At 41.0% G+C, this 24436-nt stretch overlaps 1 protein-coding gene across 1 annotated transcript in view; it reads left to right on the forward strand.

Moving 5' to 3' along the window:
- ANKRD30A (ankyrin repeat domain 30A) overlaps window positions 1–23551 on the forward strand; it is a 107860-nt gene extending 84309 nt beyond the window's left edge. The window contains 3 exon segments of the mRNA XM_074405305.1: window positions 1–453; window positions 1853–2002; window positions 12128–23551. Of these exon segments, the coding sequence (XP_074261406.1) occupies window positions 1–453; window positions 1853–1862 (463 nt within the window). The 3' untranslated portion in view covers window positions 1863–2002; window positions 12128–23551.
- The last annotated feature ends 885 nt before the right edge of the window (window positions 23552–24436 follow it).

The following is a 24436-nucleotide window of genomic DNA, read 5'->3' on the forward strand; positions in this document are numbered from 1 at the left end:
ATATAACAATGAGATGCCTCATGAACCACTTTCTGAAGTTCAAAGTAAATCCAAAAGCCCAAAAATGACCAATTATGCAGGAGATGCTGTAATAGAAAATACATTGGTTTTAGAACATGCACAAAGAGACCTAAGTGAAATACAGTGGCAAATAAAGAAAGCCGAATACATGTATGAAAATGAAGAAGATAATGTGCACACACACACTGAACAGCAGGAGTCTCTGGAGCAGAGATTACTTCAACTAGAAAGGAAAAATATGTGGCTTCAACAGCAATTAGTTCATGCATATAAGAAAGCTAATAACAGAAGCAATATAACAATTAATATTAGGTTTCCTGAGAGGAAAAAGCAATATCATGTCCTAAAAGAGAAAAATGAAGAGATATTTAATGACTGTAACCATTTAAAAGAACGCATATATCAATATGAAAAGAAAAAGCAGAAAGAGAAGTAAGTATCAAAAATATAAATTTGTTTAATATTCCTGAAAGAAAATTTAAAGCCATATTTGGCCTTGGCTAAATGCCGAGTTTAGTTGGATGGATGGATAGGTAGGTAGGTAGGTAGGTTAGATAGGTAGATAGGTGATAAATGTATTTACTTTATCAGGTTAGAAGCATACCTTACTTCTACCAAATGAAAGTTAAAGCTGAGAGATGTTTTACTTTGAGTAAGACATAGTGTCACTTACGAAATGTTGAGTTAAATATTTTTAATAGATTAATGACATTGGCTTATACTGCTGAAATAAAAGTTTTAATGTCTCTTTGAGGCCACATTTTATGAACACAATGAAGCAGTTAAAAGGGAATGTCCATATCAGCAATGAGTATTTTGAAATTAAGATTCAATTCAGCAATTTACTTTGACTTAACTCTAAAATTTTCAGAGAAACTAAAGTGCCTTGAAGTAAATTTTGAAGTGTACCTTTCTGCATCTTTTAATAATACTTTTTAAATAGCTTTTCCTATATTTTAGCTGGTAGAATTTTATTTTCATTCATGAAGTATTTACTTAAATATGAACATATTTGAGTCTCAAATTATGTACTGTTATGACCACTCAGTTTTTAAAGGCATCTGCATTTTATTAAATAATATCTTAGTATTAATTTTAGCAATATCAAATTTGAATTAATCATCCCACTGGTATTTATAATTTAGTTTGAATATTGTTACAAATAATTTGCCCATAATTTCTATTTCAAGGCTTAAAGACTCATGTGGATAAAACTTTGTCCCAGGGAAAGATTATTGTAACTATCTGTGATTTATTAGCTTTGCATTGGATCCCCATTTTCAATTCATGTATTTCAATACATGTAGAGTTCATGTATAGTACAAAAAAGTGACTGGAGGAGAAAAACATAGCAGCTGCGGTCAGGAGGGATGTGGTGAGCAGGTTACCTAGGGCGTCTAAAGCCTTTGAAATAAAAATACTTTTATTCTGAGATAGAAATCTATTGGAAAAATTTCAGCAGGTGATTGAATATGTGAGGAACTTTGATGTTGATTTTGTGCTTCTAATAAAAAGAAGGAAAGCATTCCACTGTGTAGAATTTACCTCCACTAGTCCTGCCCACATATTTTTTTGAGACTTCAGCAGGTTGTGAAGCATTACAGATTCATTAAGGGACAAATGACTAGTGGGATGTATCTGGTGTCTAGAAAGAGATTACCAGTTTGGCAGGAAGATAATACTTTCTGTGTCCTTAAGTGGATTAGTAATAAGCAGGAATCTGTATGCATAAAGAAAATAAGGTGAATCAATGTATTTGGGGATATTTTTGAAGGTAAATATTGTTAATATGATAAGATAATTCATAAAATTAATAAACATGTCTTGTTAGGTCATTATAAGACAACTTCAAAAAAAATTGGCTGATCTCAATAAACAGTGTGTGTCTGAGGCTTCACTAGCGGTTACATCACATTGTCACATGAATCTCCAAAATGAGATACAGGATTCAATGAAGAATTTATTTGAAATCAAAAGTCAAGTATGTATTAAATGTAACATGCCAACAGTGAATCTATAGCTGGTTAAATAATATAAATTGTTTTATGATACTAATTTTCATGGGAATTCTTTTATGTTCATTATAATTAGTTTCATTATAATTTTATCTTTATAATGTGTTTATTTTTAAAACTGGCTGTCATTCTGCAATTTTTTTTATAATTACATTTCTTTTCTCATAATATTTACCCTTGAGAAGGTTAAGAATTATACATCATTTATCCCATAAACTGAGAGACTATTCTTGGGATAAACAGTATTTTTCAGTGATTTGTGTTGCCATGGTGAAGCAAGCTGTATTTAATCAGAGAAGAATGTTTAATGGAGTATTCCAGAAAGTTATCTTATTTCTTAGCTCCACTTTGTGAATGGATGCCAAGGACATTATACTGTTCTCCAAAATGCAAATGTTTAGGTTAATATACATAGTATTTGAATAGCTAGGCAATATTTTAATTTTTTAAAATATATTGTATGAACATACAGATATTTAGATCATATATAGTAAGCATATTCACAATGAAAAATAAAAGAAATTATTCTGATACTGCCATTGGATGTTTTAAAAAGAAGTTTATTGGGATAAAATTCACATATCATACACTTCACCCGCTTAAATTGTACAACTCAATGTATCTTAATACATTCACAGTATTGTATAACCAGCACCACAAACAATTTCAGGACATTTGCATCACCCTAAAGAGAAACGTCACATCTTTTAGTCATCACAGCCACCCACCATGTTTCTTCACCTTCCCTAGTCCTAGGCAACCATCATCTAATTTTTGTCTTTATAGATCTGCCTGTTCTGAACATTTCATAGAAATGGAGTCATACAATTTGTAGTGTTTTATGAGTGACTTCTCTCACTTAGCATAATGTTTTTAAGGTTCATCTATTTGGTAGTACATATCAGTACTTCATTTTTATTTAATAATATTCTATTGCATGATTACAGCTGCTATTAATTCATCAGCTGATAGAACTTTATGTTGTTTCTACTATTGTCTATTATGAATAGTGCTGCTATGAGCATTCATTTACAAGCTATTGTGTGGACCTGTGTTTTTACTTCTCTGCTACTCAGTTTTATATTTAGTTAATTGGGCCAACTTTCTTATCTCTCTGCCTTCCTCATGCTATTCTTGCATTTTCAGTTTTTGTTCATCTATCCTCATTTATTCAGAGTTGCTGCACAAATTTTTCCTTCCCAAGAAGCTTTCTCTGACTGTTCTAATTTTTATTGACTTTATGCTTCAGGACGCATTTTCTAGTCAGTACAGAACAATTTAACTTTCAATTTTACATTGCTTTATTTTCTCATGAGACATAATCTTGTCTTATTATAAATTTGCCTAAGCAGGTAATAGTATCTGCCATACATGCTACCTGTTATTGTGTAGATTGAAAATATTCTATTGTACCTTTTGTTACAACACAATTAAGTACATTATACTGATAATTTATGTTTTTAGACATTGACATTAAATAAAGTTTTATTTAAAACATATTTTAACAAATATAAAACATAAACCACTCTAATAGAGAATGGTTCTAATTCATACTCATATTTTTTTGACTATTGAGAAAAATTATTTCTGCATTTAAAAAGTTTCTGATTTTGAATCTTCCGATTTTAGAATAGGGATTTTCAACCAACAGTACAGGTTCTCCTGTGGCGTTGCATCTTGATAAACCCATTATAAGTTGAGAATATTGAGAATGAGAAACATAGAAAACATAAACTTTATCTAAAGAAAAATGTTTAATAGAAAAAGGAAAATCAAAAAACTATAAAAGAATGCTTACAGAGAATGAGCATAGCTCTTTCTGAAGTTAGTTGAGAATCAGAAATGTTATGGGGACCAAATGAGAGTTTTCAAAAAATTATCTTAGTTAGATATGAATGAACAAACCTGAAATATTGTGAACTACTGATGACAATGCTTTGAGGGCATCTTTGGAAACAAAAATGTAAATGTAACTATTATTTTTAACTTATTATTAGCATTTAGCATTTTATGTTTAAAAACTTTTTTTACCAAATAAATTTTGGCAGTTTAAATTCTACGAATAAAACTAATGAAAGTATAAATCATTGGGCTGTTTTTAAAAAAGTTATGTTTTCAATCTGTCATTAATGGAATACAGTGTATAAACTGCATGTTATAAAACAGTTTACACACATACAACTCATGAACTCAAGAGAAATAATATTCTTAGGAAAGAAGAGTGTCTCTAGATTTTTAATAAGAATTTTCTTTAATATTTTTTAAAGTCTGAAGACAGAAAAGAGAAATTAAGCAAATGTTTCAAGTTAATGCAATCTTTAGAGCATAATTTGGATCAAAAAATAAAGAAAAACATGAATTAGGAAAAGAAATAACTGGATAAGATTTCAACATTTTAGAACTTTAAAAATATTTATTAACTATAATTTCAATATATTTATTAACACTGAAATAGACATTTGACCTATATCTGCATTTTTATAATTAAACAAGGTATTCTACTTAAAATTTTTTCAGAGTCACAGCACAACCTGAAACATTTTTTAAATACCTAAATATTACACTTATTCTTTAATAATTTTGAAAATAAGAACAATACCTTTGGCATATAATGTCAACTACACTCTTCATTGTCTACTTTTAAATTTTTGTTTCTGAATATATTTTTGTTTGTATTTTGTAATCTTCCTCTTGGTAGTGTGTTTACCTGCTATCCTTTAATATCTAAAAATCTGTCTTTGTTATTTTTGAACACCATCAAAAATTATCTTGATTAACTTTTTATTTGATTTTTTTGTTTTTAAAAATATTATAGATATGTACTTATTTTCTACCAGTTCCTGCCATGCATATGTGAGATACATATATCAATAAACTGTTGTTTTTGATATACACACATATGTGTATACATGTACATATATTATATGTATATATGCATGTTATGATAAAAATAAGTATGACTTTAAAAACAGTAAAATTAGTAATTTTGTTTCTACCACCCAAATTAAAAATGGAATTTTCCTCAGTGGCTTTGAAACCGCCAACATGGCTACTGTTCTATTTGCTGAGAACTTTAATTTGTTCTCTGATTCCAATTAATATTTTGCTCTCATTATCTTTCTCTGCATGGTTTGGATCCCTTTCCCTTTGTTAACACGGTCCTAGCGCAAATCTTTAGAACCCTTTCTAAACAGTCTTTAAGTCTTCACATGATCTCTCTTCTGATTTCCTTTCTTCTAGAACTATGTCTCCATCCTGTTTGACAGAGCGAGACTCTGTCTCAAAAAAAAAAAAAAAAGGAAATGATTTTTGGTAGAGATGGATTCTGTGTTGCCCAGGCTATGCCTCTTTCCTTGTCCCTCCTTAACTCAGACTGTTTTCTTTTCTAATTTTCTCCTTTGAATAATCTTCTTGATAGTTGTGTGTGTGTGTGTGTGTGTGTGTGTGTGTGTGTGTGCGTGCTCTTTTTTTCTTATAGGCTGTGGTCAAAAGGTATCAAAATATATTTTTGTGTATTTTGCAAACATTCATATATAAATATGCTTTTTCCCCTTTGATGCTGGTCTCAGAGTGAAAACATATTTAATATGTGTTTTATATTAACATATTAGGTTGGTGCATAAGTCATCATGTTTCAAAAACCATGACTTTTGCCCCAACCAAATACTAAAATGAATATTAATAGTTTATTTATGAAAACTCTATATATGGTTTTAATATCAATCCTTTGTCATATATGTTGTAAAATTTTCTTCATATTACTTACATAAAACTAAATTTGATTTGAATGTTTTCAAACTATGTTACCTTGAAACAAATGAGAGAGGATCATAATTTATTGATTGGTTTCTTTTGCAGGTTAGAATGTGTTTATTTAAGAAATTATTAAATATTAGTCTGAAACATTTTAATCATTCTGTACATTTATGCAGATATAAGAACTTTTTAAAAATTACAGAAAATAGTTATAGGAATGTTAAAATGAAGAGCTTAATTTCCACGGAGATTTTAAAACCAGTATACTTGAAATGGATATTCAGATGAATAAGCTAACATATAATGCACTTTTTGAAATTTGTACTTTAGGTTCTGGGGTACATGTGCAGATCATGCAGGATTGTTGCATAGGTACATACACGGCAAGGTGATTTGCTGCCTCCATCCCCCGTCACCTATATCTGGCATTTCTCCCTGTGTAGTCCCTCCCCAACCTCTCCACCTCCCATTGTCCCTCCCTTAGCACCCCAAACAGACCCCAGTGTGTGATGCTCCCCTCCCTGTGTTCATGTGTTCTCATTGTTCAACAACCACCTAAGAGCAATAACATGTGGTATTTGGTTTTCTGTTCCTGTGTCAGTTTGCTGAGAATGATGGTTTCCAGATTCATCCATGTCCCTACAAAGAACATGAACCCATCCATTTTATGGCTGCATAGTGTTCCATGGGGTATATGTGCAACATTTTCTTTATCCAATCTATCACTGATGGGTTGATTCCAGGTCTTTGCTACTATAAACAGTGCTGCAATGAATACATGTGTGTATGTCTTTATAATGGAACGATTTATAATCCTTTGGGTATATACCCAGTAATGGGATTGACAGGTCAAATGGAATTTCTATTTCTAGATCCTTGAGTAATAGCCACACCGTCTTCCCCAATGGTTGAACTAATTTACATTTCCACCAACAGTGTAAAAGTGTTCCTTTTTTTCCACATCCTCTCCAGCATCTGTTGTCTCCTGATTTTTTAATGATCTCCATTCTAACTAGTGTGAGATGGTATCTCAATGTGGTTTTGATCTGTATTTCTCTGATGATGAGTGATGAGGAACATATTTTCATATATTTGTTGGACTCATAAATGTCTTCTTTTGAAAAGTGTCTGTTCATATCTTTCACTCACTTTTGAATGGGTCTTTTTTTTCTTGTAAATCTGCATTAGTTTTTTGTAGATTCTGGATTTTAGGCCTTTGTCAGATAAGTAGATTGCAATTTTTTTTTCCCATTCTGTTGGTTGCCAGTTCACTCTAATGATTATTTCTTTTGCTATGCAGAAACTCTTAAGTTTAATTAGATCCCATTTGTCTATTTTGGCTTTTGTTGAAATTGCTTTTGGTGTTTTAGTCATGAAGTCCTTGCCTATACCTATGTCCTGAATGGTTTTGCTTAGGGTTTCTTTTAGGATTTTTATGGTGCTAGGTTTTATGTTTAAATCTTGAGTTACTTTCAGTGTAGGGTGTAAGGAAGAGGTCCAATTTCAGCTTTCTGCAGATGGCTAGCCAGTTTTCCTGGCACCATTTATGGAATGAAGTTAAGAGTTACACCATGGGATTTGCAGCAATAGCTTAGGCCCTCTATCTCAAACTGCTTGCCCTTGGTATCCTCTTCCCCTGTTTTGAGTGAAAATGGCCAGGCCACATTCTACTCATTAGCAGTAAGTCACTAAGTTTGGCTCATATTCTTTTTTTAAAAATGAGATCAAACATTTTATGTTTTCAGTTGACGTGTACATACATGTTTATGGGATATAGAGTAAGAGTGATATCTCCTCCATATATGTATACAATATGTAATGCTCAAATCAGGTTAATTAGTATATTAATCACCTCAAACTTCTATTATTTCTTTTTATTGGGAACATTTCCAATCCTCTCTTCTATCTTTTTGGAAGTATACCATAAATTATAGTTAACTATATTCACCCTACAATGCCACAGAACACCAAAATTCATCCTCCTATCTAGTTATTAGCTATTATCAATTTAGTAAATATTACTGATAAGTATTTCAAGCCTTGGCTTCCTTTTCATGTATTTAAAATTTCTTTCTGAATCACTGACTTAAAACAAAAGGAAACAAATATACAATATTTATGCAGGTTACAATTACTTTAAAATGTAACCTTTTGATTTGTTTTTATTTTTATTTTTAATTTCTGTGGGTACATTGTGTGTGTGTGTGTGTGTGTGTATGTATGTATGTATATATATATACACATATACATATACATATATATATGGGTTACATGAGATATTTTAATACAAGTATAAGATACCTAATAACCACATTAGGGTAAATGGGATTTGTCACCTCAAGCTTTTATCCTATGTGTTACAAAAAATTTAATTATACTCTTTTAGTTATTTTCAAATATACAATTAAATTGTTACTGTATTTTAATTTGTTTAGACACAAGCAGAAACTCAAGAAAGCCTATAGCACTTAAGAAAGCATTGATGGGATTCACTCAGGATGGCTGGCAAAATATTAGGGAAAGTTAGAAGACTGTAGTCTCAAACTTTTTGGAAGGCCAAAAGGTTTTAATGGAATGGGCTGAAGGCAGCCAGTTCTTTTTTTTTTTTTTTTTTAATTGCATTTTAGGTTTTGGGATACATGTGAAGAACATGCAAGATTGTTGCATAGATACACTCGTGGCAGTGTGATTTGCTGCCTTCTTCCCCATCACCTATATCTGGCATTTCTCCCCATGCTATCTCTCCCCAACTCCCCACCCCCCACCCTCCCTCCCCTATTTGCCCCCAACAGACCCCAGTGTGTGATGCTCCCCTCCCTGTGTCCATGTGTTCTCATTGTTCAACACCCGTCTATGAGTGAGAACATGCGGTGTTTGATTTTCTGCTCTTGTGTCAGTTTGCTGAGAATGATGGTTTCCAGGTTCATCCATGTCCCTACAAAGGACACGAACTCATCGTTTTTGATGGGGCAGCCTGTTCTTTACCTCAGAATTTAAAGCCATAGGGTAAGATTAGAATAATAAAACTTCCCCAGATAAGTCTGTTTACCCCACATTTATTTGTCTCTACTCTAATTTGTTTGCTCATGTAAACTTTTTGCTGGATGGGTCTCTCAGGGGGATGTCAAAGGGGAATTACCTGTTAATGGTGTTTACTCTGGGCCCCCAGAACCAAGACCTTTTATGATTTGTAAAAGCACTCTTTTAACCATTTTAATAATCCACAGGTGTGTTGACTTAGAACCTTTGTTATTAAATCTACCACTGAATAAATGTGAGGAAGGATAAGGAGTAGGGGTCAGTTAGCTGCAATCGTCCTCTGAAAACATCTGACCACCATCCCCAGCCCACTCAGATTTATTGTATTCTAGTATGTGAGAGTGTATTCATTCATCCCGTCCTTGAGTCAGGGTCTGCAGGACAGACCTCTGCAGCTGGTGATCAACATCTCAGGTGGTGACTCTGACGTGATTGAGGTCTCAGGTGGTGATCCCAATGTTATACTTGTCACAGTGTATGATGTTGTTTTAATATCATCATTCTCAGCAAACTGACACAAAAACAGAAAGTCAAACACCACGTGTTCTCATTTATAGGTGGGTGTTGAACAATGAGAATGCATGGACACAGGGAGGGGAGCACCTCCCTCTGGGGTCTGTTGGGGGTGAATAGGGGAGGGACAGTGGGGAATAGGGAGGTTGGGGAGGGATAACATGCAGAGAAATGCCAGATATAGGTGACGGGGGGATGGAAGTAGCAAACCACATTGCCATGTATGTACCTATGCAACAATCCTGCATGTCCTGCACATGTACCCAAGAACCTAAAGTGCAATTATATATCTATATCTATCTATCTATTATATATCTATCTATATATATTATCTATATATAGATAGATAGATATAGATACAGATATAAACTGAAAAAAAAAGATGGAGCTCATAGTTAAAGACCTGGAATTTGAATTCTCGAAAATGAAAACTGTAGAAGACTTTAATAAAACAGAATTAGAAAAATATAAAGACCTCTATCTAGAAGAATGAAATTTAGGAATTTGTTGTAAAATCAACTAAACAAATCAGTCAAAATGTAATTATAGAAAATGTATTAAGCTCATTAATTTGCTTCAAAGGTATAATTTTTAGTGAGACAGGTTCACAACATTAGTGGGAAGTGAAAGTTAACTAGGTAATAATAATTATGGAAAAATGATGTTAGTAAATGAACTGAGCTTTAAAATGTTTGTCCAAGAGAGTTTATGTCCCTTCCTCACTTACTGGTATTACATAGCTTATTTTTCCCTTCATATTCACATCTAGTCAACCTGATCTATTAGCCTTTCTGCTAATCACTTTTGAAGCATTTAATTCAGACAGTAGTATTGTCATGAAATTGCTTTTCAGCATATTCCCAAGTAGATATACTAACAAGTTTAACTATTGTTTGGAAGATTAAAATTGAGACCAAAATGGTCATGTACAATTACTAATACATTTCACTTTCTGGCACTTGGTAAATTAACTGTCTTTGGTAGTGATCTTGGGTACTATCATTAGACAGCACCCTGAGAAAAACTATCCTATACAACTCACCATAATGCAGAATCAGTGGGAGTCCTGAGCTTGTTTTTCTGCAACTAGACAGTCCCATCTAGGGGTGATGGGAGACAGTGAGAGATCATCAGGCATTATCTTTTCAGAAGGAGCATGCAGCTTAGGTTCTTTGCATGCATGTTCTCAATAAGGTTCATGCTCCTACTATAATCTAATGCCACTGCTGATCTGACGGGAGGCAGAGCTTCAGGTGGGAATGCCAGTGATAGGGAATGGCTGTAAATACAGATAGAGCTTTGCTTGCTCACATGTTGCTCACTTTCTACTGTCTGGCCTGGTTCCTAACAGGCCATGGTCTGGTACCAGTCCGTGGGCTGCGTTGAGAATTGGGGCCCCCTGCCCTAAGGGACAGTAGCAATTAATCCAGGTTAAATGTGATGATATCTTAGCCAGGGATATTAGAGAAGAAGGCAGTGAGAAGTGGTCAGAGTCTGGATTTATTTTATCTTTTTAAAAGCTAACAGATCTTGCACGTGGATTAGATTGTGGGTTGTGGAAGAAAGAAAGAAGTCAAGGATCATCATATTAAGAGGACAATGGAGAAAAAAATGAATACCTCAGTAGATGCTTAAGGGAACTCTGTTAAGAGGCAATATCCATCTCAAATAATAATTAAAAAAAAAAAAAAACTCTTTGCAAAATGAACACAACAATTGAAGTCCCAAAATGTTCAATAAACAAGATCTTATGGGTTTTGTCTGTTCAGCCATTATCTTACCAGATTAATGTATCCTGATTGTATACAACCTTAGGTTTTAACAAATACTTGCCATGAACTGAGAGGGGCCTACTGTCACTATGGGGTAAAACTTAGAGGAAAGCCAGCCATGACAGCAAAAGCATGTATATCTTCAGAGTACTTTGGGGACACTCATTACTTGAAGTCATTGTTAAAAATTCTGACAGGGGAATTAGGCAGATTGAACTCCCAGTGAGTTATGAGTCATGAGAATCTTTCCGTAAGGAGAGGTAGCTTGGATCAAGGGTTGTGCAGAAGATGGAGTTCAGGTGAATCTGCTGTGCCAACCAAAAAGCCCTGTTTGAGTGACTATTTTCCTCTGCAGTTCAGCCATCTAGCTGTGTGGGGAGGCATGCTGACCTGACTGGTGGTTTTTGGGCATCTACTCAACCATCTGGCCCACCATTCTCATTGCCCAAAATATGATAGGACAGGTAATACACCTGATTGGGAGTTTGCCTTCTGTATCTTGTGATAACAGTGTTTCTCCATGTGTGGACAAGCACACCCTCTGTGTTTTACAACTGCAATGAGGTTTAGGAGAGGCTGGTGCTACCTGTTTCTGTCAGGATCTATCAGCAGGTAAACCAAATTAAAGCACCTGGAAGATGTCATCCAGTCCACATAAATGGCATTTTAAATTTGAAGTATTATAAAAAGTCAACTTAAATCCTCTTACCTGGCACGTCCACATATTTAAAAAAATTTTTTGTTAATTGCAAACATTACTGATATGTACAGTTTGTTGCCCTTTGGAAACTAGAGCTATTTTGAGTTGTTCCTAATCCAGTGATTACACTGGTTACAGTTTTGATGTTGTGCTCTGATTAGTTGTTTTCCTCATCTGAGTCACCTGTGGAAGTTAAATCTAGCAGCTCTACTCTCATTGTTTATCTCTTTGAACTGAAGGGGCTGAGATTAAAGACTTGTATACTCATTTTAATGTCTTTTTATTTTTTCTTTTATATTACCTTTGTCTAGGGCATGAGACTGAGCCGTCAACAGTGACGAACTGGATCATGGAACCTCCAAGTATCAAGTTTGGATAGAAAGGAGCTTGGGAATCTTGTGGTCCACACCTCCTCAATTTACCAAGGAAGCTGTGCAATCTCAGGTCTTCAGATTTATCCCAGAGACTCCACTCTGAGGTGGTCCACAGCATTCTTGTTGTTAGACCCCAACAACAGGCTGCTGGGCCCTGTACTTAAGGACCTCTGTCCTGGTCCTCCCATCGTGGGTGTGTTCCTGCACACGGAGTGAAAATCTATGAGGTACACAGCCAGTCTTCCCACTTCTAATCTGTTCTCTGGGCTCCCAGGAACCTAAGCTTTTTTCTCAAATACCCAAATGCCCACTGCCCAGGCCTGCCTGGGTCTCCTTACAGATCTAGGCCAGTGTGCACAATTCTGGGCCCAAGGGGCAGCTGTTTGCAAGGGATGTGCACTGAGTAGAGTTTTCCACCCACGTTTAAGAGAGGACGTTCATGCTGGGACACAGAACCCAGGTGGAAAGGGAAGAACAGTGGGTCAGAATTCAACTGATGTTTGTGACCAAGGGATACATATTTAAGGGGCAGGTCTGTGCATGGCACAGCTGTCTATCACTGCCTCACTTACTCTGCAGAAGTAGACAACCCCCCTCCGGGTTGACCCAAGTCTAGACTGTGTCCAGCAGCTGTGTCTCATGAGGTAGCCCAGAGCAGAGTTGCTTGCCTTTCCACCTGGTGGCTCAATTGTCTGATTAAGCCCCAGGGTGCACAGGACCTCCACTGAGGGTGCTGAGTGGGATGGACCTGTCCTGCAGGAGTGGGTGTGCATGTCCTCTAATGCATTTTGGCTTTTTGTAAGAAAAGAGGATAAATGTCTAATGTGCTTTTCAGTTATTTTCCAAATTCTGGCAATAGAAGAAATTAGAGAGCATTGAATAAACCCAGAGGATTATTACGTAGGAAAATGAGCATTTCCAACAAAGAAACTGTGTGTGTTTAAAGAAAGTAAATTTGTTTTAAAGCAGCGTAATTGAGCCCCACAAAACAAAGTGTCCAGTGCAAGACAGTAGCCCTTTGGTCAGGTCTTGGAGCTTAGAATATGTTTTATGCTCTTTTCTTTCTGGTTCAGGGTTGATCTGCTATGATGAATGCTTTATCAGGGGCATTTTTTGTTACTGGACAATAAACAGGGCCACAGCTGATTGACCAGACAATTTTCTAAATTAGAGGACAGTAACAGCTGACAGGATGGGTCACTTCGTATGTGACTGGCAAACAAAGACCATTTCTCCAGGTTTCTAGGTTGGTGAATCCTCAGAAATGAAGGGTATTCTATTAAAACATTGCTTTTTATAGGCCCAGCATGCTTCCGCTGCACAACTCTGCTATCTAAAAGACTGGTTGGTTTTTTTTTTTTTTTTTTTTGGAGACAGTGGCTCCCTCTGTCACCCAGGGTAGATTGTAGTGGCACAGTCTTGGCTCACTGCAACCTCTGCCTTCCAGCCTCTAAGCAATTCTCCTGCCTCAGTCTCTGGAGTACCTGGGATTACAAGTGTGCACTGCCACGCCTGGCTAATTTTTCATTTTCAGTAGAGATGGCATTTCACCATGTTGGCCAGGCTGGTCTCAAACTCCTGACCTCAGGTGATCCACCATCCTTGGCCTTCCAAAGTTCTGGGATTTCAGGTGTGAGCCATTGCACCAGGCCAAAGACTTGTTAAAATTGGTATTTGAATAATGATTCTGGTAATTTTTTTTTTTTTTTTCCGAGAATGAGTTTGCTCTTGTTGCCCAGGCTAGAGTGCAATGGTGCAATCTTTGCTTACTGCAACCTCCGCCTCTTGGGTTCTAATGATTCTCCTGCCTCAGTCTCTCAAGTAGCTGGGATTATAGGCATGCACCACCATGCTTGGGTTATTTTTGATATCTAATACATATGGTGTTCCACCATGTTAGTCAGGCTGCTCTCAACTCCTGACCTCAGGTGATCCCGTACCTCAGACTCCCAAAGTGCTAGGATTACAATCATGCACTACTGCACCTGGCCAGCTTCTGGTGAATTTATAAACCATTTTTTGTAGTTCGCTAAACAGTTGGTTTTTAGCAAATGAACATGATTATTTAATACTCTAGGATTAAACTACCATGTAATAGTAAATGGCATTTTTCACCACAAAGACAGAGAGATTTGACACACAAAACATATTCTCTATTCATACCTGTTTTTGTTTTTTGTTTTTTTGAGCTAGAGTTTCATTCTTGTTGCCCAGGCTGGAGTGCAATGGCATGATCTTGGCTCACTGTAACCTCTGTTTCCCAGGTTCAAGTGATTCTCCTGCCTTATCCTCCCAAGTAGCTGGGATTACGGGCACCCACCATAATGCCCCACTAATTTTTGTGTTTTTAGTAGAGATGGGGTTTTACCATGTTGGCCAGGCTATTCTCAAACTCCTGACATCAAGACATCCACCAGCCTTGGCCTCCCAATGTTCAGGGATTACAGGCAGGAGCCACCACACCCAGCCCATAACACCTCTAACCTTCAAAAACATTTATTGTTTCTGATGGGGGTTTCCTTTACTAACTTGATTAAATACTTTATCTTTTTTATGATACCTGGAGTTATTCTCATGGGAGAAAATGCAGGTTTTTCCTCGATGGTAAAGGAAAGGAAGGACTGTAGAATTAGAATTTTTCATTACTATCAAAGAGTCTTTGTCTTCTGTAAAGAACCTCATGATATGGTATGTGAAACCCAATCAGAAAACATTTTAGGGAGTTGCAGTTGAAGTTTCTGAAATCAAAGAAGCCATCTGCATCCTTTCTGTCTTGAAAATATGCCATATTTGTGGGATTTTAAAAGAAACCCTGCTTTTCTATTTGTCTCGTCTAAGTAAGCTAAAAACTTCTATAGTAAGCTATATTTCGTTTCTATAGTAAGCTAAAAACTCAGACTGTGTCTATTCTGATCAATGCCAGCTAAGCCTTCAGCTATAGAAAATACATGATAATGTTTTTCCATAGAGGACTATGTGTTTTTTTCCCCCAGTAACATATCTGTGAGATTTACGTTTCCTCATAATGGGTCCAGAAGGCAAATACTAAAAGATGTTGCCTGATGATGGAGAATTGGAGAGATGGTAAAACTTAATCCAAAATTAGATTAGGAAATGTGTTTATATTTTCTGCATGCTTTTCCCAATGCTTTTAACTTTAGTAGTGGTAGAGAGAATGACATGTTATTTGGTCTCTGAACAAAAGTCGGTAGACCTAGCAGGGTTTATGACCCAAACAGTTATATAACCTTTGGCAAATCACTTTACCTGCATTAATCTCCCAATCAGCAAGGTCAGAATAATACCACTCACCCTAATTACCTTTGAGAATTGTGGAAAAATTATAACAACCTGTGGAAAATCTAAAACATGCATGCTCTTCTTTTTCCTGGAGTGATGAATTATTTTTAAACCTTCATGAATAGAAAGATTGCTGTGATTTAAACTCCAAATTCTCTGGCCACATAATTTTAATATTTTATAGGTTCTAAATTGGATGTTTCTCAGCAAAGTCCATGACCACCTGCATCCAAATCATCTGAGTTGCTTGTTAAAATGACAACCTTTCCACCTGCAGGCAATCTTTCTCCCTCTGTCTGTCTGTCTCTCTCTCTCTCTCTCTCTCTCTCTCTCTCTCTCTCTCTTTCTCTCTCTCACACACACACACACATACACACACACACGCAGTGAATTGGAACCTCTGGGTGTGGCACACCAGCATCTACATTTTAATAAATCTCCAGGTGATTCTTTCCTTTACATTTTGAGAACCATTGCTCCAAAATACCTAAAATATGACTCCATTAGAATGTTTTACCTCTCATTGGGTGTTAAAGGAGAAGATGGTATACTGAAGATACTTACAGCTGAGAATGTCTCTGGAGGTTGAGAGTTTAAGAGTAGGAATCTGCCTAGGGTCAGGAGAGGACATTTTTTCAGGTTAAGGTCTGTGGTGTAAGGGCATGTTTGGTTGCCCCGACATCCATTTTTCTTCACTCTTTCCTAATTGTTCCCATATGTACTGTGACTTTCCCCCTTACTCCTGGGTAAAACTTAATCCCATCTCCCCTTCTGTAGTGATTGGTTCATGAAGCCTAGAGACATGGGGAGATGCTTTCAGGGGATTCTGGGACAGTAGCAAGTGTGCTCCTAAAAGAAATCCATCGAAGAGATGGCTTTCTCATCTGAATGCTGTGGTTGCTGCTGTGATGCTGGGAATGGTTCAGCCAAAGGAGGAAAAACCACTCTCAGAATCCTACTCCTGGCATGAAAGATATACTAGAAAGTCAAAAAAGCAAACAAAACCAAATCTCTTTTTATTGCTTTATTATTTGGCAGGTAAATAAACCCCAAAAGTCTCTGCGTGGTTGTTGAGGCCCTGTATAAAGCCAGCTTCAAAGCCCAACCCACATGGGTAACTTAGTGAGTGTCTTCTGTGTGTGGCCTGGCCTTGTGAGCAGCTTTTGCCAAGGAAGCTTCTCTCCACCCAGGTGAATCTATCTAGATGTTTTCCCAGCTTCACAAGCACATGGTCAGCCAAGAAAGTAAATGCTTTTTAAGAACAAAATCTTTAGTATAGCGTGTTTAACTCTTTTACTACACCTAAAGTGAACAGATTTATTTACGAACCTTGTAAAGAGTTTTTTAGTGTTGCAATTATGTTTTTTAGGCAGTAATATCACAGAAAATACTTAATGGACATATCTCAAACTTACTGGAATTGATCTCTAATACAATATTGAGTAGATTTCGTCCAGTTTTTCTCAAGTATCATATTTCAGGAACCCAAGGCCTGTCTGGTAAAGAGCAGTCAGCCTCATCAAGTGGGAAGTCCCATCAGCAAAGGCTTGCCTTTCTGTTTGAAATAACGCTGTGGCATATATTTGTACAGTTTTCTTGGATATTGAAGTTGGCTAAATTATTTGTTGAAGTCTAATTCCCATTCTAGCTTTTAAGCTTGCACCTTTTGTGGAATAGTAAGACTCACAAGAAGTAACATGTGCTTCTGCCTGATATTCTCATCTAAATACAGACTTCCTGGTTTCTCCCATACCTGTGACTCTTGTCACCTGCACCCTGGGGCCCCCCATTCATGAATTTCTCTCCTTGAAAGCTCCTGACATTAATCCCTGTCTGAGGCAATTTTGAGAACCAAATAAATGAATAAAACTATGACAAAAAGCACTCTTTACTGATAATAAAAAGTCAGAAACATTGACTTGACCAGTGGTAGTGAGATGTGTTCTCACAGCCTATGAATATTTGTGTTCTGAAATCAGAAATCTCAGGCATCCATCAGACAACAATTCTGTCACAGAATTGCTTTTGTCATTGTTACATGTAATCTCAAATTATTTTTGGATTTCTTTTTCCTGATTAACAAATGAAAAAGAAAGTATGTATTTTTTTAAGTTGGAAGCCCCTTAAAGTGTTTTCAGATTCTATAGGCAGTGACGGGCACAGCACCACCCTTTATCATAATTGCCTCTGGATTCCCTTGGGTCTTTCTGGATTCAAGTGACCTGAATCCTATTTTTTTCTTTTCTTAAAAATTTATTTTACTTTAGGTGCATACTATATCTGGCATTTCTCCCCATGTTATCCGTCCCCACCCTCCTCTCCCTCTCCACCCCTGTTTTCTCTACCCCCCAACAACTGTCCCCTGTGTGTGATGCTCCTTCCCCTGCGTCCACGTGTTCTCATTGTTCAACATCCAACTATGAGTGAGAACATACGGTGCTTGGCTTTCTGTTCTCGGGTCAGTTTGCTGAGAATGATGGTTTCCAGATTCATCCAAGTCCCTACAATGGACACAAACTCATTGTTTTTTATGGCTGGGTAGTATTCCATGGTGTGTATGTACCACATTTTCTATGTCCAGTCTATCACTGATGGGCATTTGGGTTGGTTCCAGGTCTTTGCTCTTGTACACAGGGCTGCAGTGAACATATGTGTGCAAGTGTCTTTATAGTTGAATGATTTATAGTTCTTTGGGTATATGCCCAATAATGGGATTGTGGGGTCAAATGGAATTTCTATTTCTAGATCCTTGAGAAATCGCCACACTGTCTTTCACAATGGTTGAACTAACTTACACTCCCACCAACTGTGTAAGAGTGTTCCTATTTCTCCACATCCTCTCTAGCATCTGTTGTCTCCACAGATTTTTTAATGATCGCCATTCTAACTGGCATGAGTTGATATGATATCTCAGTGTGTTTTTGATTTGCATTTCTCTAATGACCATTGATGATGAGAATTTTTTCATATGTCTTTTGGCCTCATATATGTCCTCTTTTGAAAAGTGTCTGTTGATGTCCTTTGCCCACTTTTGAATGGGCTTGTTTTTTTCTCGTATATCTGTTTTAGTTCTTTGCAGATTCTGGATATCAGCCCTTTGTGAGATGGGTAGATTGCAAAAGTTTTTTTCCCATTCCGTTGGTTGCCGATTCACTCTAGCCAGATCAATCAGGCAAGAAAAAGAAATAAAGGGTATTTGGGATCCGGATCCAAGATAGCCATTTAGGAACAGCTCGGGATTGCAGCTCCCAGTGAAAGTGCAGAACGTGAGTGGATGCCGCATTTCCAGATGGATTTTTATTGCCCACAGACCAGGAGATTCCCAGATGGAGAAGTCCCACGGGTTGCCAGTGCAACTGTTTTGGCCAGCGCGGCTGTTTCGGTCCCCGCGGCTGTTTTGGCTCACATGGCTGTTTGCGGCGCCCCAGCATGGCAGTTCTCCATACAAAATACACTGGTCTGGGTGCCCTTTTGGCTAGCAATTGGAGCCCTGGGAAGGTGCAGTCACCCATTCATCTGACTAAAGGGGGGTATGAGGCAGGGAGCCAGGCTAGGAGATTCCCGGGCAAAAACAAACAAAAAGGCCCCATGAATCTCAGCACTGCTGTTTCAGCTGGCGCAGTGAGTCACCGCAGAGGAAATCACATAGACCCCAGCGCCTTTTTGACAGGTGACAGGAACACCTGGGAGAGAGTCGACTGACCATTCAACTGGAGAGCAAAAGGCTCTGAAGCAGGGAGTCAGATGATCAGGCTTGGATGGTCCCACCCCCACAGAAGAACAGCAATCGGGAACTCTTTGGATTGAGAGTTTCATAGCAAGCACAGCTGAACCTGGGACTGTACAGCTCTGTGAGGGAGGGGTGTCTACCATTGCCGAGGCAGCCTGCCATTGCCAAGGCAACCTGCCATTACAGTGAGAGTCCACCATTACAGAGGTGGGCCGCCAATGCTGAGACAGTTCTAACTACACCCATATAACCAGGACTGCAGGGAAGTTCACAGGACAGCTGGGCAGAGCCCACAGCAGCTCAAGTTTGTAATCTCAGCATGTTGAGAGGCCCAGGCAAGAGGATTCCTTGTGTCCAAAAGTTTAAGGCCAGCCACAGAGTGAGAACCAATCTCTCCAACAAAGTCGGAAATTAGTCAGGGATGCTAGCATGTGCCTGTAGTCTCTAGCTACTCATGATGCTGAGTTGGGAGGATCGATTGAAGCCAAAAGGCCAAGGCCACAGTGAGCCATGATCACACGATGACACTCCAGCCTGGTTGAAAGAACAAGAGGCTAAGAAAAAAAAAACAACTGTAAAAAATATAAAAACAGAAGACATGAAATGAGAAGGTGCTATATCCAGGGCAAAGACTAACAGGCCAAGCAGAGGCTCATTCCCCACTGAACCCCCAGAAGACAAGACAAACCATGAGACAATAAATAAAACAGACACCGCTGTGAAAAACAAAGGCAGAATTTATTACAAATCTGGCAGAAATGCACTGTCAAGGTTACAAGTGGAGACAGGCGTTTTGCAAACACACACTGCTGTGAAGTAAACGAATGAGAGTCCAGGGAAGCTTTAAGCTTTTGACTGCTATTAACCATCAATGACCTAAAAAGCTGAATCCAGAAGAGACAACTGTGAGACAAGTACAGCATCAGAAAAGGCAACCATAAGGCAGGAGATGACCTTGAGTGGTCACTAAAAGTAGACGATAAGCCTGGAGAGGCCATGGTGAGGCTGCAGAAGGTCTAACAAAGGCTACCATGAAAAAGAAGCTGAATCTTGAGAGGCAAACGTGAGGCAGAAGATAATCCTGAAAAGGCGACAGTGAGGCAAAACATAGGCTGTTGTCAGGCAGGAACTGGAGCTGTCTCGACCACTGGAAGGCCAAAGGTGGGTGAGAAAAGCCAGACCTGAGGAAGGCTGAGGCCTACAGAGGCTGCCAGGAGCTGGGCAGGAGCTGGGCAAAATGTGATTGTTGTGAGGCATGAGTTGGACCTGTAGATGCAGCCAGGAGGAAGAGCTGGGCCTGGAGAGGTCCAATTGAGAACATTCTGATCTAGGAGAGGATGCCAGAAAGCCAACGTTGAGCATGATAAGGTCGCCAGGGAGGCACCAGCTTGGCCTAAAGAGGCCACTGGGAGGCCAGAACTGGGCCTGTAGATACATGCTGCCAAAAACATAGGAGCTGAGCCTGAGAGGAGGCCATGCTGAGGCCAAGAGCTGGGCCTAGAGGTCCACTGGGAGGCAGAGGCTGGGCCTGGAAGGGCCTACCACAGGCAGGAGCCAGGCCTGGAGAAGCCCACAAGTGGAGGCCCTGGGCCTAGAGAGGCCACTGAGAGGCAGGAGCTGGCCCAGGAGAGTCCTTCAGAGGCATGAGCTGGGCCTAGAAAGGTAAATGCAAGGGAGGCCCTGGGCCTAGACTACAGGCTAACATGAGGCCGGAGCTGGGCCTGGAGAGGCATGAGCTGGGCCTCAATGGGCCAGTGTAAGGGAGGAGCTGGGCCTGTAGACACAGCTGGGAGGCAGGGAGGCAGGAGTTCAGCCTGGGGAAGCCACCACCAGGCAGCAGCTGATCCTGGAAAGGCTGCAGAGAGGCCAGAGCTGGCCTAGAGAGGCCACTGTCAGGCAGTAGCTGGGCTTGTCAAGGCCACCAGGAGGCAGAAGGTAGTACTGGAAAGCTCCACTTGAGGAAGCTTGGGGCCTGCAAAGAAAGGGTAGCCAGGAGCTGGCCAGGAGCCAAGCCAAAAGAGGCTGCTGTGAGGCCAGACTTGGCCCTGTATATGTGGCCAGAAAGGAGAGCTAGGCCTGGGGAGGCCACCATGAGGGAGGCAGAGGCTGAGCCTAGATTTGGCGATGGGATGCAGGAGCTGGGCCCAAGGAGGCCACTGGGAGGCAGGAGCTGGCCCTGGAGGGGCCCATGTGAGGATATTTTGTGCCCGGAGATGCCACTGGGATGGCAGGAGCTGGGCCTGGAGAGGCCAACTTCACGACTCTTTGAGCCTGCCCAGGCCACCAGGAGGAGGCCGAAGCTGGGCTGACAGAAGCCAACTTGTGGAAGTTTGGGGCTCGAGGATGCCATCAGAGAGCAGGAGCTGAGCCTGGAGAGGCCAACGTGAGGCATGAGCTGGGTGGCCCTGGAGAGCTTGATGTGAGGACTTTTCAGGCCTACAGAGGCCGCCAGGAGCTGGGCAGGAGCTGAGTCCACAGAGGTTGTTGTGAGAAAGGAGCTGGGCCTGTGGACGCAGCTGGGAGGAAGAGCTGGGCCCAGAGAGGATGCTGGGAGGCAGCACCTGGGCCTGGAGAGGCATGAGCTGGGCATGGAGAGGCTGCCAAAACGCTTCGAAGAAGTGGGTCTGGAAGGCTGCTGTGAGGAATGAGCTGGATCTGTCGAGGCCACTGGGACACAGGAGCTTGGCTAGCAGAGGCTGACAAAAGGCAGGAACCTCCCTTGGCCTGGGGAGGCTGAGGCAAGGCATGAGATGTGCCAAAGAGGCCATCGGAAAGGCAGGAGCTGGGATTGTCCACACTGCCACCAGGCAGGGAGGCAGGCAGGCAGGCAGGCAGGCAGGCAGAAAGGGCCTGGGGAGGCCAACGTCCAAGGCAAGAGCTGGGCCTGGAGAGGCGGTTGGCAGGCAGGAGCTGTGTCTGTCCAGGCTGCAGGGAGGCCGAAGCTGGGCCTGGAAAGCCCAACTTGAGGAAGGCTGGGGCCTACACAGGCTGCCAGGAGCTGGGCTGGATGTGGTTGTTGTAAGGCAGCAGTTGGGCCTGTAGATGCAGCCAGGAAGAAGAGCTGGACCCAGCTAGGTCCACTTGAGGACATCCTGGGCCTGGAGAGGATGCCAGAAAGCTAACACTGGGAGGCACCAGCTTGGCCTAAAGAAGCCACTGGGAGATACAGCTTGCCCAAAAGGCAGGAGCTGGGTCTGAGAGGAGGCCATGGTGAGGCCGAGAGCTGGGCCTGGAGGGTCCACTGGGTGGTAGAGGCTGGGCCTGGAGGGGCCTGGCACAGGCAGGAGCCGGGCCTGGAGAGGCCCGAGAGGCAGTTTTGGGCCTGCAGAGGCTTCTGGGAGGCAGAACCAAGCCCAGAAGAATCCATCAGAGGCATGAGTTGGGCCTAGACAGCTGGGCCAGTGCGAGGGAGGACCGGGACCAACACTGGAGGCCAGCGTGAGGCCAGAGCTGGACCCAGAGAGGCTGCCAAAGGCACGAGCTGGGCCTCAATGGGCCAGCGAGATGGAGGAGCTGGACTTGTGGAGGCAGGCAGGAGGCAGGCAGAAACTTGGCCTGCGGAAGCCGCTGCCAGGCAACAGCTGCTCCCAAGGAGGCTGTGCAGAGGCCAGAGCTGGGCCTGGAGAGGACACTGTCAGGCACTGGCTGGGTCTTTCAAGGCCACCAGGAGGCAGAAAGTAGGCCTGGAAAGCTCTACTTGAGGAAGCTTCGGGCCTACAAAGGAAAGACCACCAGGAGCTGGGCAGGAGCCCAGAGGAGCCAAAAGAGGCTGTCATGAGGCAGGACTTGGGCCTGCAGACGTGGCCAGGAAGAAGAGCTGGGCCTGGGGAGGTCCCCATGAGGGAAGCAGAGGCTGTGCTGCAGAGGCCAACGGGGGGCAGGAGCTGGGCCCAATGAGGTCACTGGGAGACAGGAGCTCACCCTGGAGGGGCCAACGTGAGGATGTTTTGCAACCAGAGAGGGCACCGGGATAGCAGGATCTGGGCCTAAATTGGCCAACTTTAGGAATATGTAGACCTCTGAGGCCACCAGGAGGAAGCCGGAGCCAGGCCAATAGAAGCTGACTTGAACATATTTGGGTCCTCAAGATGCATTCGGAGGGCAGGAACTGATCTTGGAGAGGCCATCGTGAGGCATGAGCTGCGTGAGCCTGGAGAGCTTGATTTAAGTACCTTTCGGGCCTACAAATGCTACAAGGAGCTGAGTTCACAGACGTTGTTGCAAGGTAGGTGGGGGGCCTGTAGATGCAGCCATGTGGAAAAGCTTGGCCCAGAGTGGATGCCAGAAGGCAGCACCTGGGCCTGGAGAGTCCATGAGAGACATGAGCTTATGAGCTGGGCTTGGAAAGGCCACCAAAAGCTTCCGAGAAGTGGGTCCGGAGGCCTGAAAGGTCTAGTGAAGAACAAACTGGGCCCACAGAGGTCAGTAGAATGCAGGAGCTGGGCCTACAGAGGCTGCCAAAAAGCAGGAGCCCCTGTCAGCCTGGGGAAGCCATGGTGAGGCATGACATGTGCCTAAAGAAGCCATCAGAGAGCCAGGAGCTGTGCCTTTCCGGGCTTCCATGAGGCAGGCAGGCAGGCAGAAACAGCCTGGGGAGGCCGACATCGAGGGCAAGAGCTGGACCTGGAGAGGCTGTTGGCAGGCAGGAGGTGAGTCTGTCCAGGCCACTGGGAGGCCAAAGGTGGGCCTGGAAAGCCCAACTTGAGAAAGGCTGGGGCCTACACAGGCTGCCAGGAGCTGAGCAGGAGCTGGGCCAAATGTGGTTGTTGTGAGGAAGGAGTTGGGCCTGTAGATGCAGCCAGGAGGAAGAGCTGGGACCGGAGAGGCTGACTTGAAAATGTTCTGAGCTGGAAGAGGATGCCAAAAAGCCAATGCCGGCCTGGAAAGGTGTCTACCACAGGCAGGAGCTGGACCTGGAGTTACACAAGAGGACTAGGTTAAAGACACATGCACACATATGTTTATTGCAGCACTGTTTACAATAGCAAAGACTTGGAATCAACCCAAATGCCCATTAATAATAGACCGAATAAAGAATATGTGGCACATATACACCATGGGATACTATGCAGCCATAAAAAAGGATGAGTGCATGTCCTTTGCAGGGACATGGATGCATCTGGAAACCATCATTCTCAGCAAACTGACACAAGAACAGAAAACCAAACACTGCATGTTCTGTCATAAGTAGGTGTTGAAGAATGAGAACACATGGA

The sequence above is a fragment of the Saimiri boliviensis genome, chromosome 8 (genome assembly GCF_048565385.1).
Source record: "Saimiri boliviensis isolate mSaiBol1 chromosome 8, mSaiBol1.pri, whole genome shotgun sequence".
NCBI lineage: Eukaryota > Metazoa > Chordata > Mammalia > Primates > Cebidae > Saimiri > Saimiri boliviensis.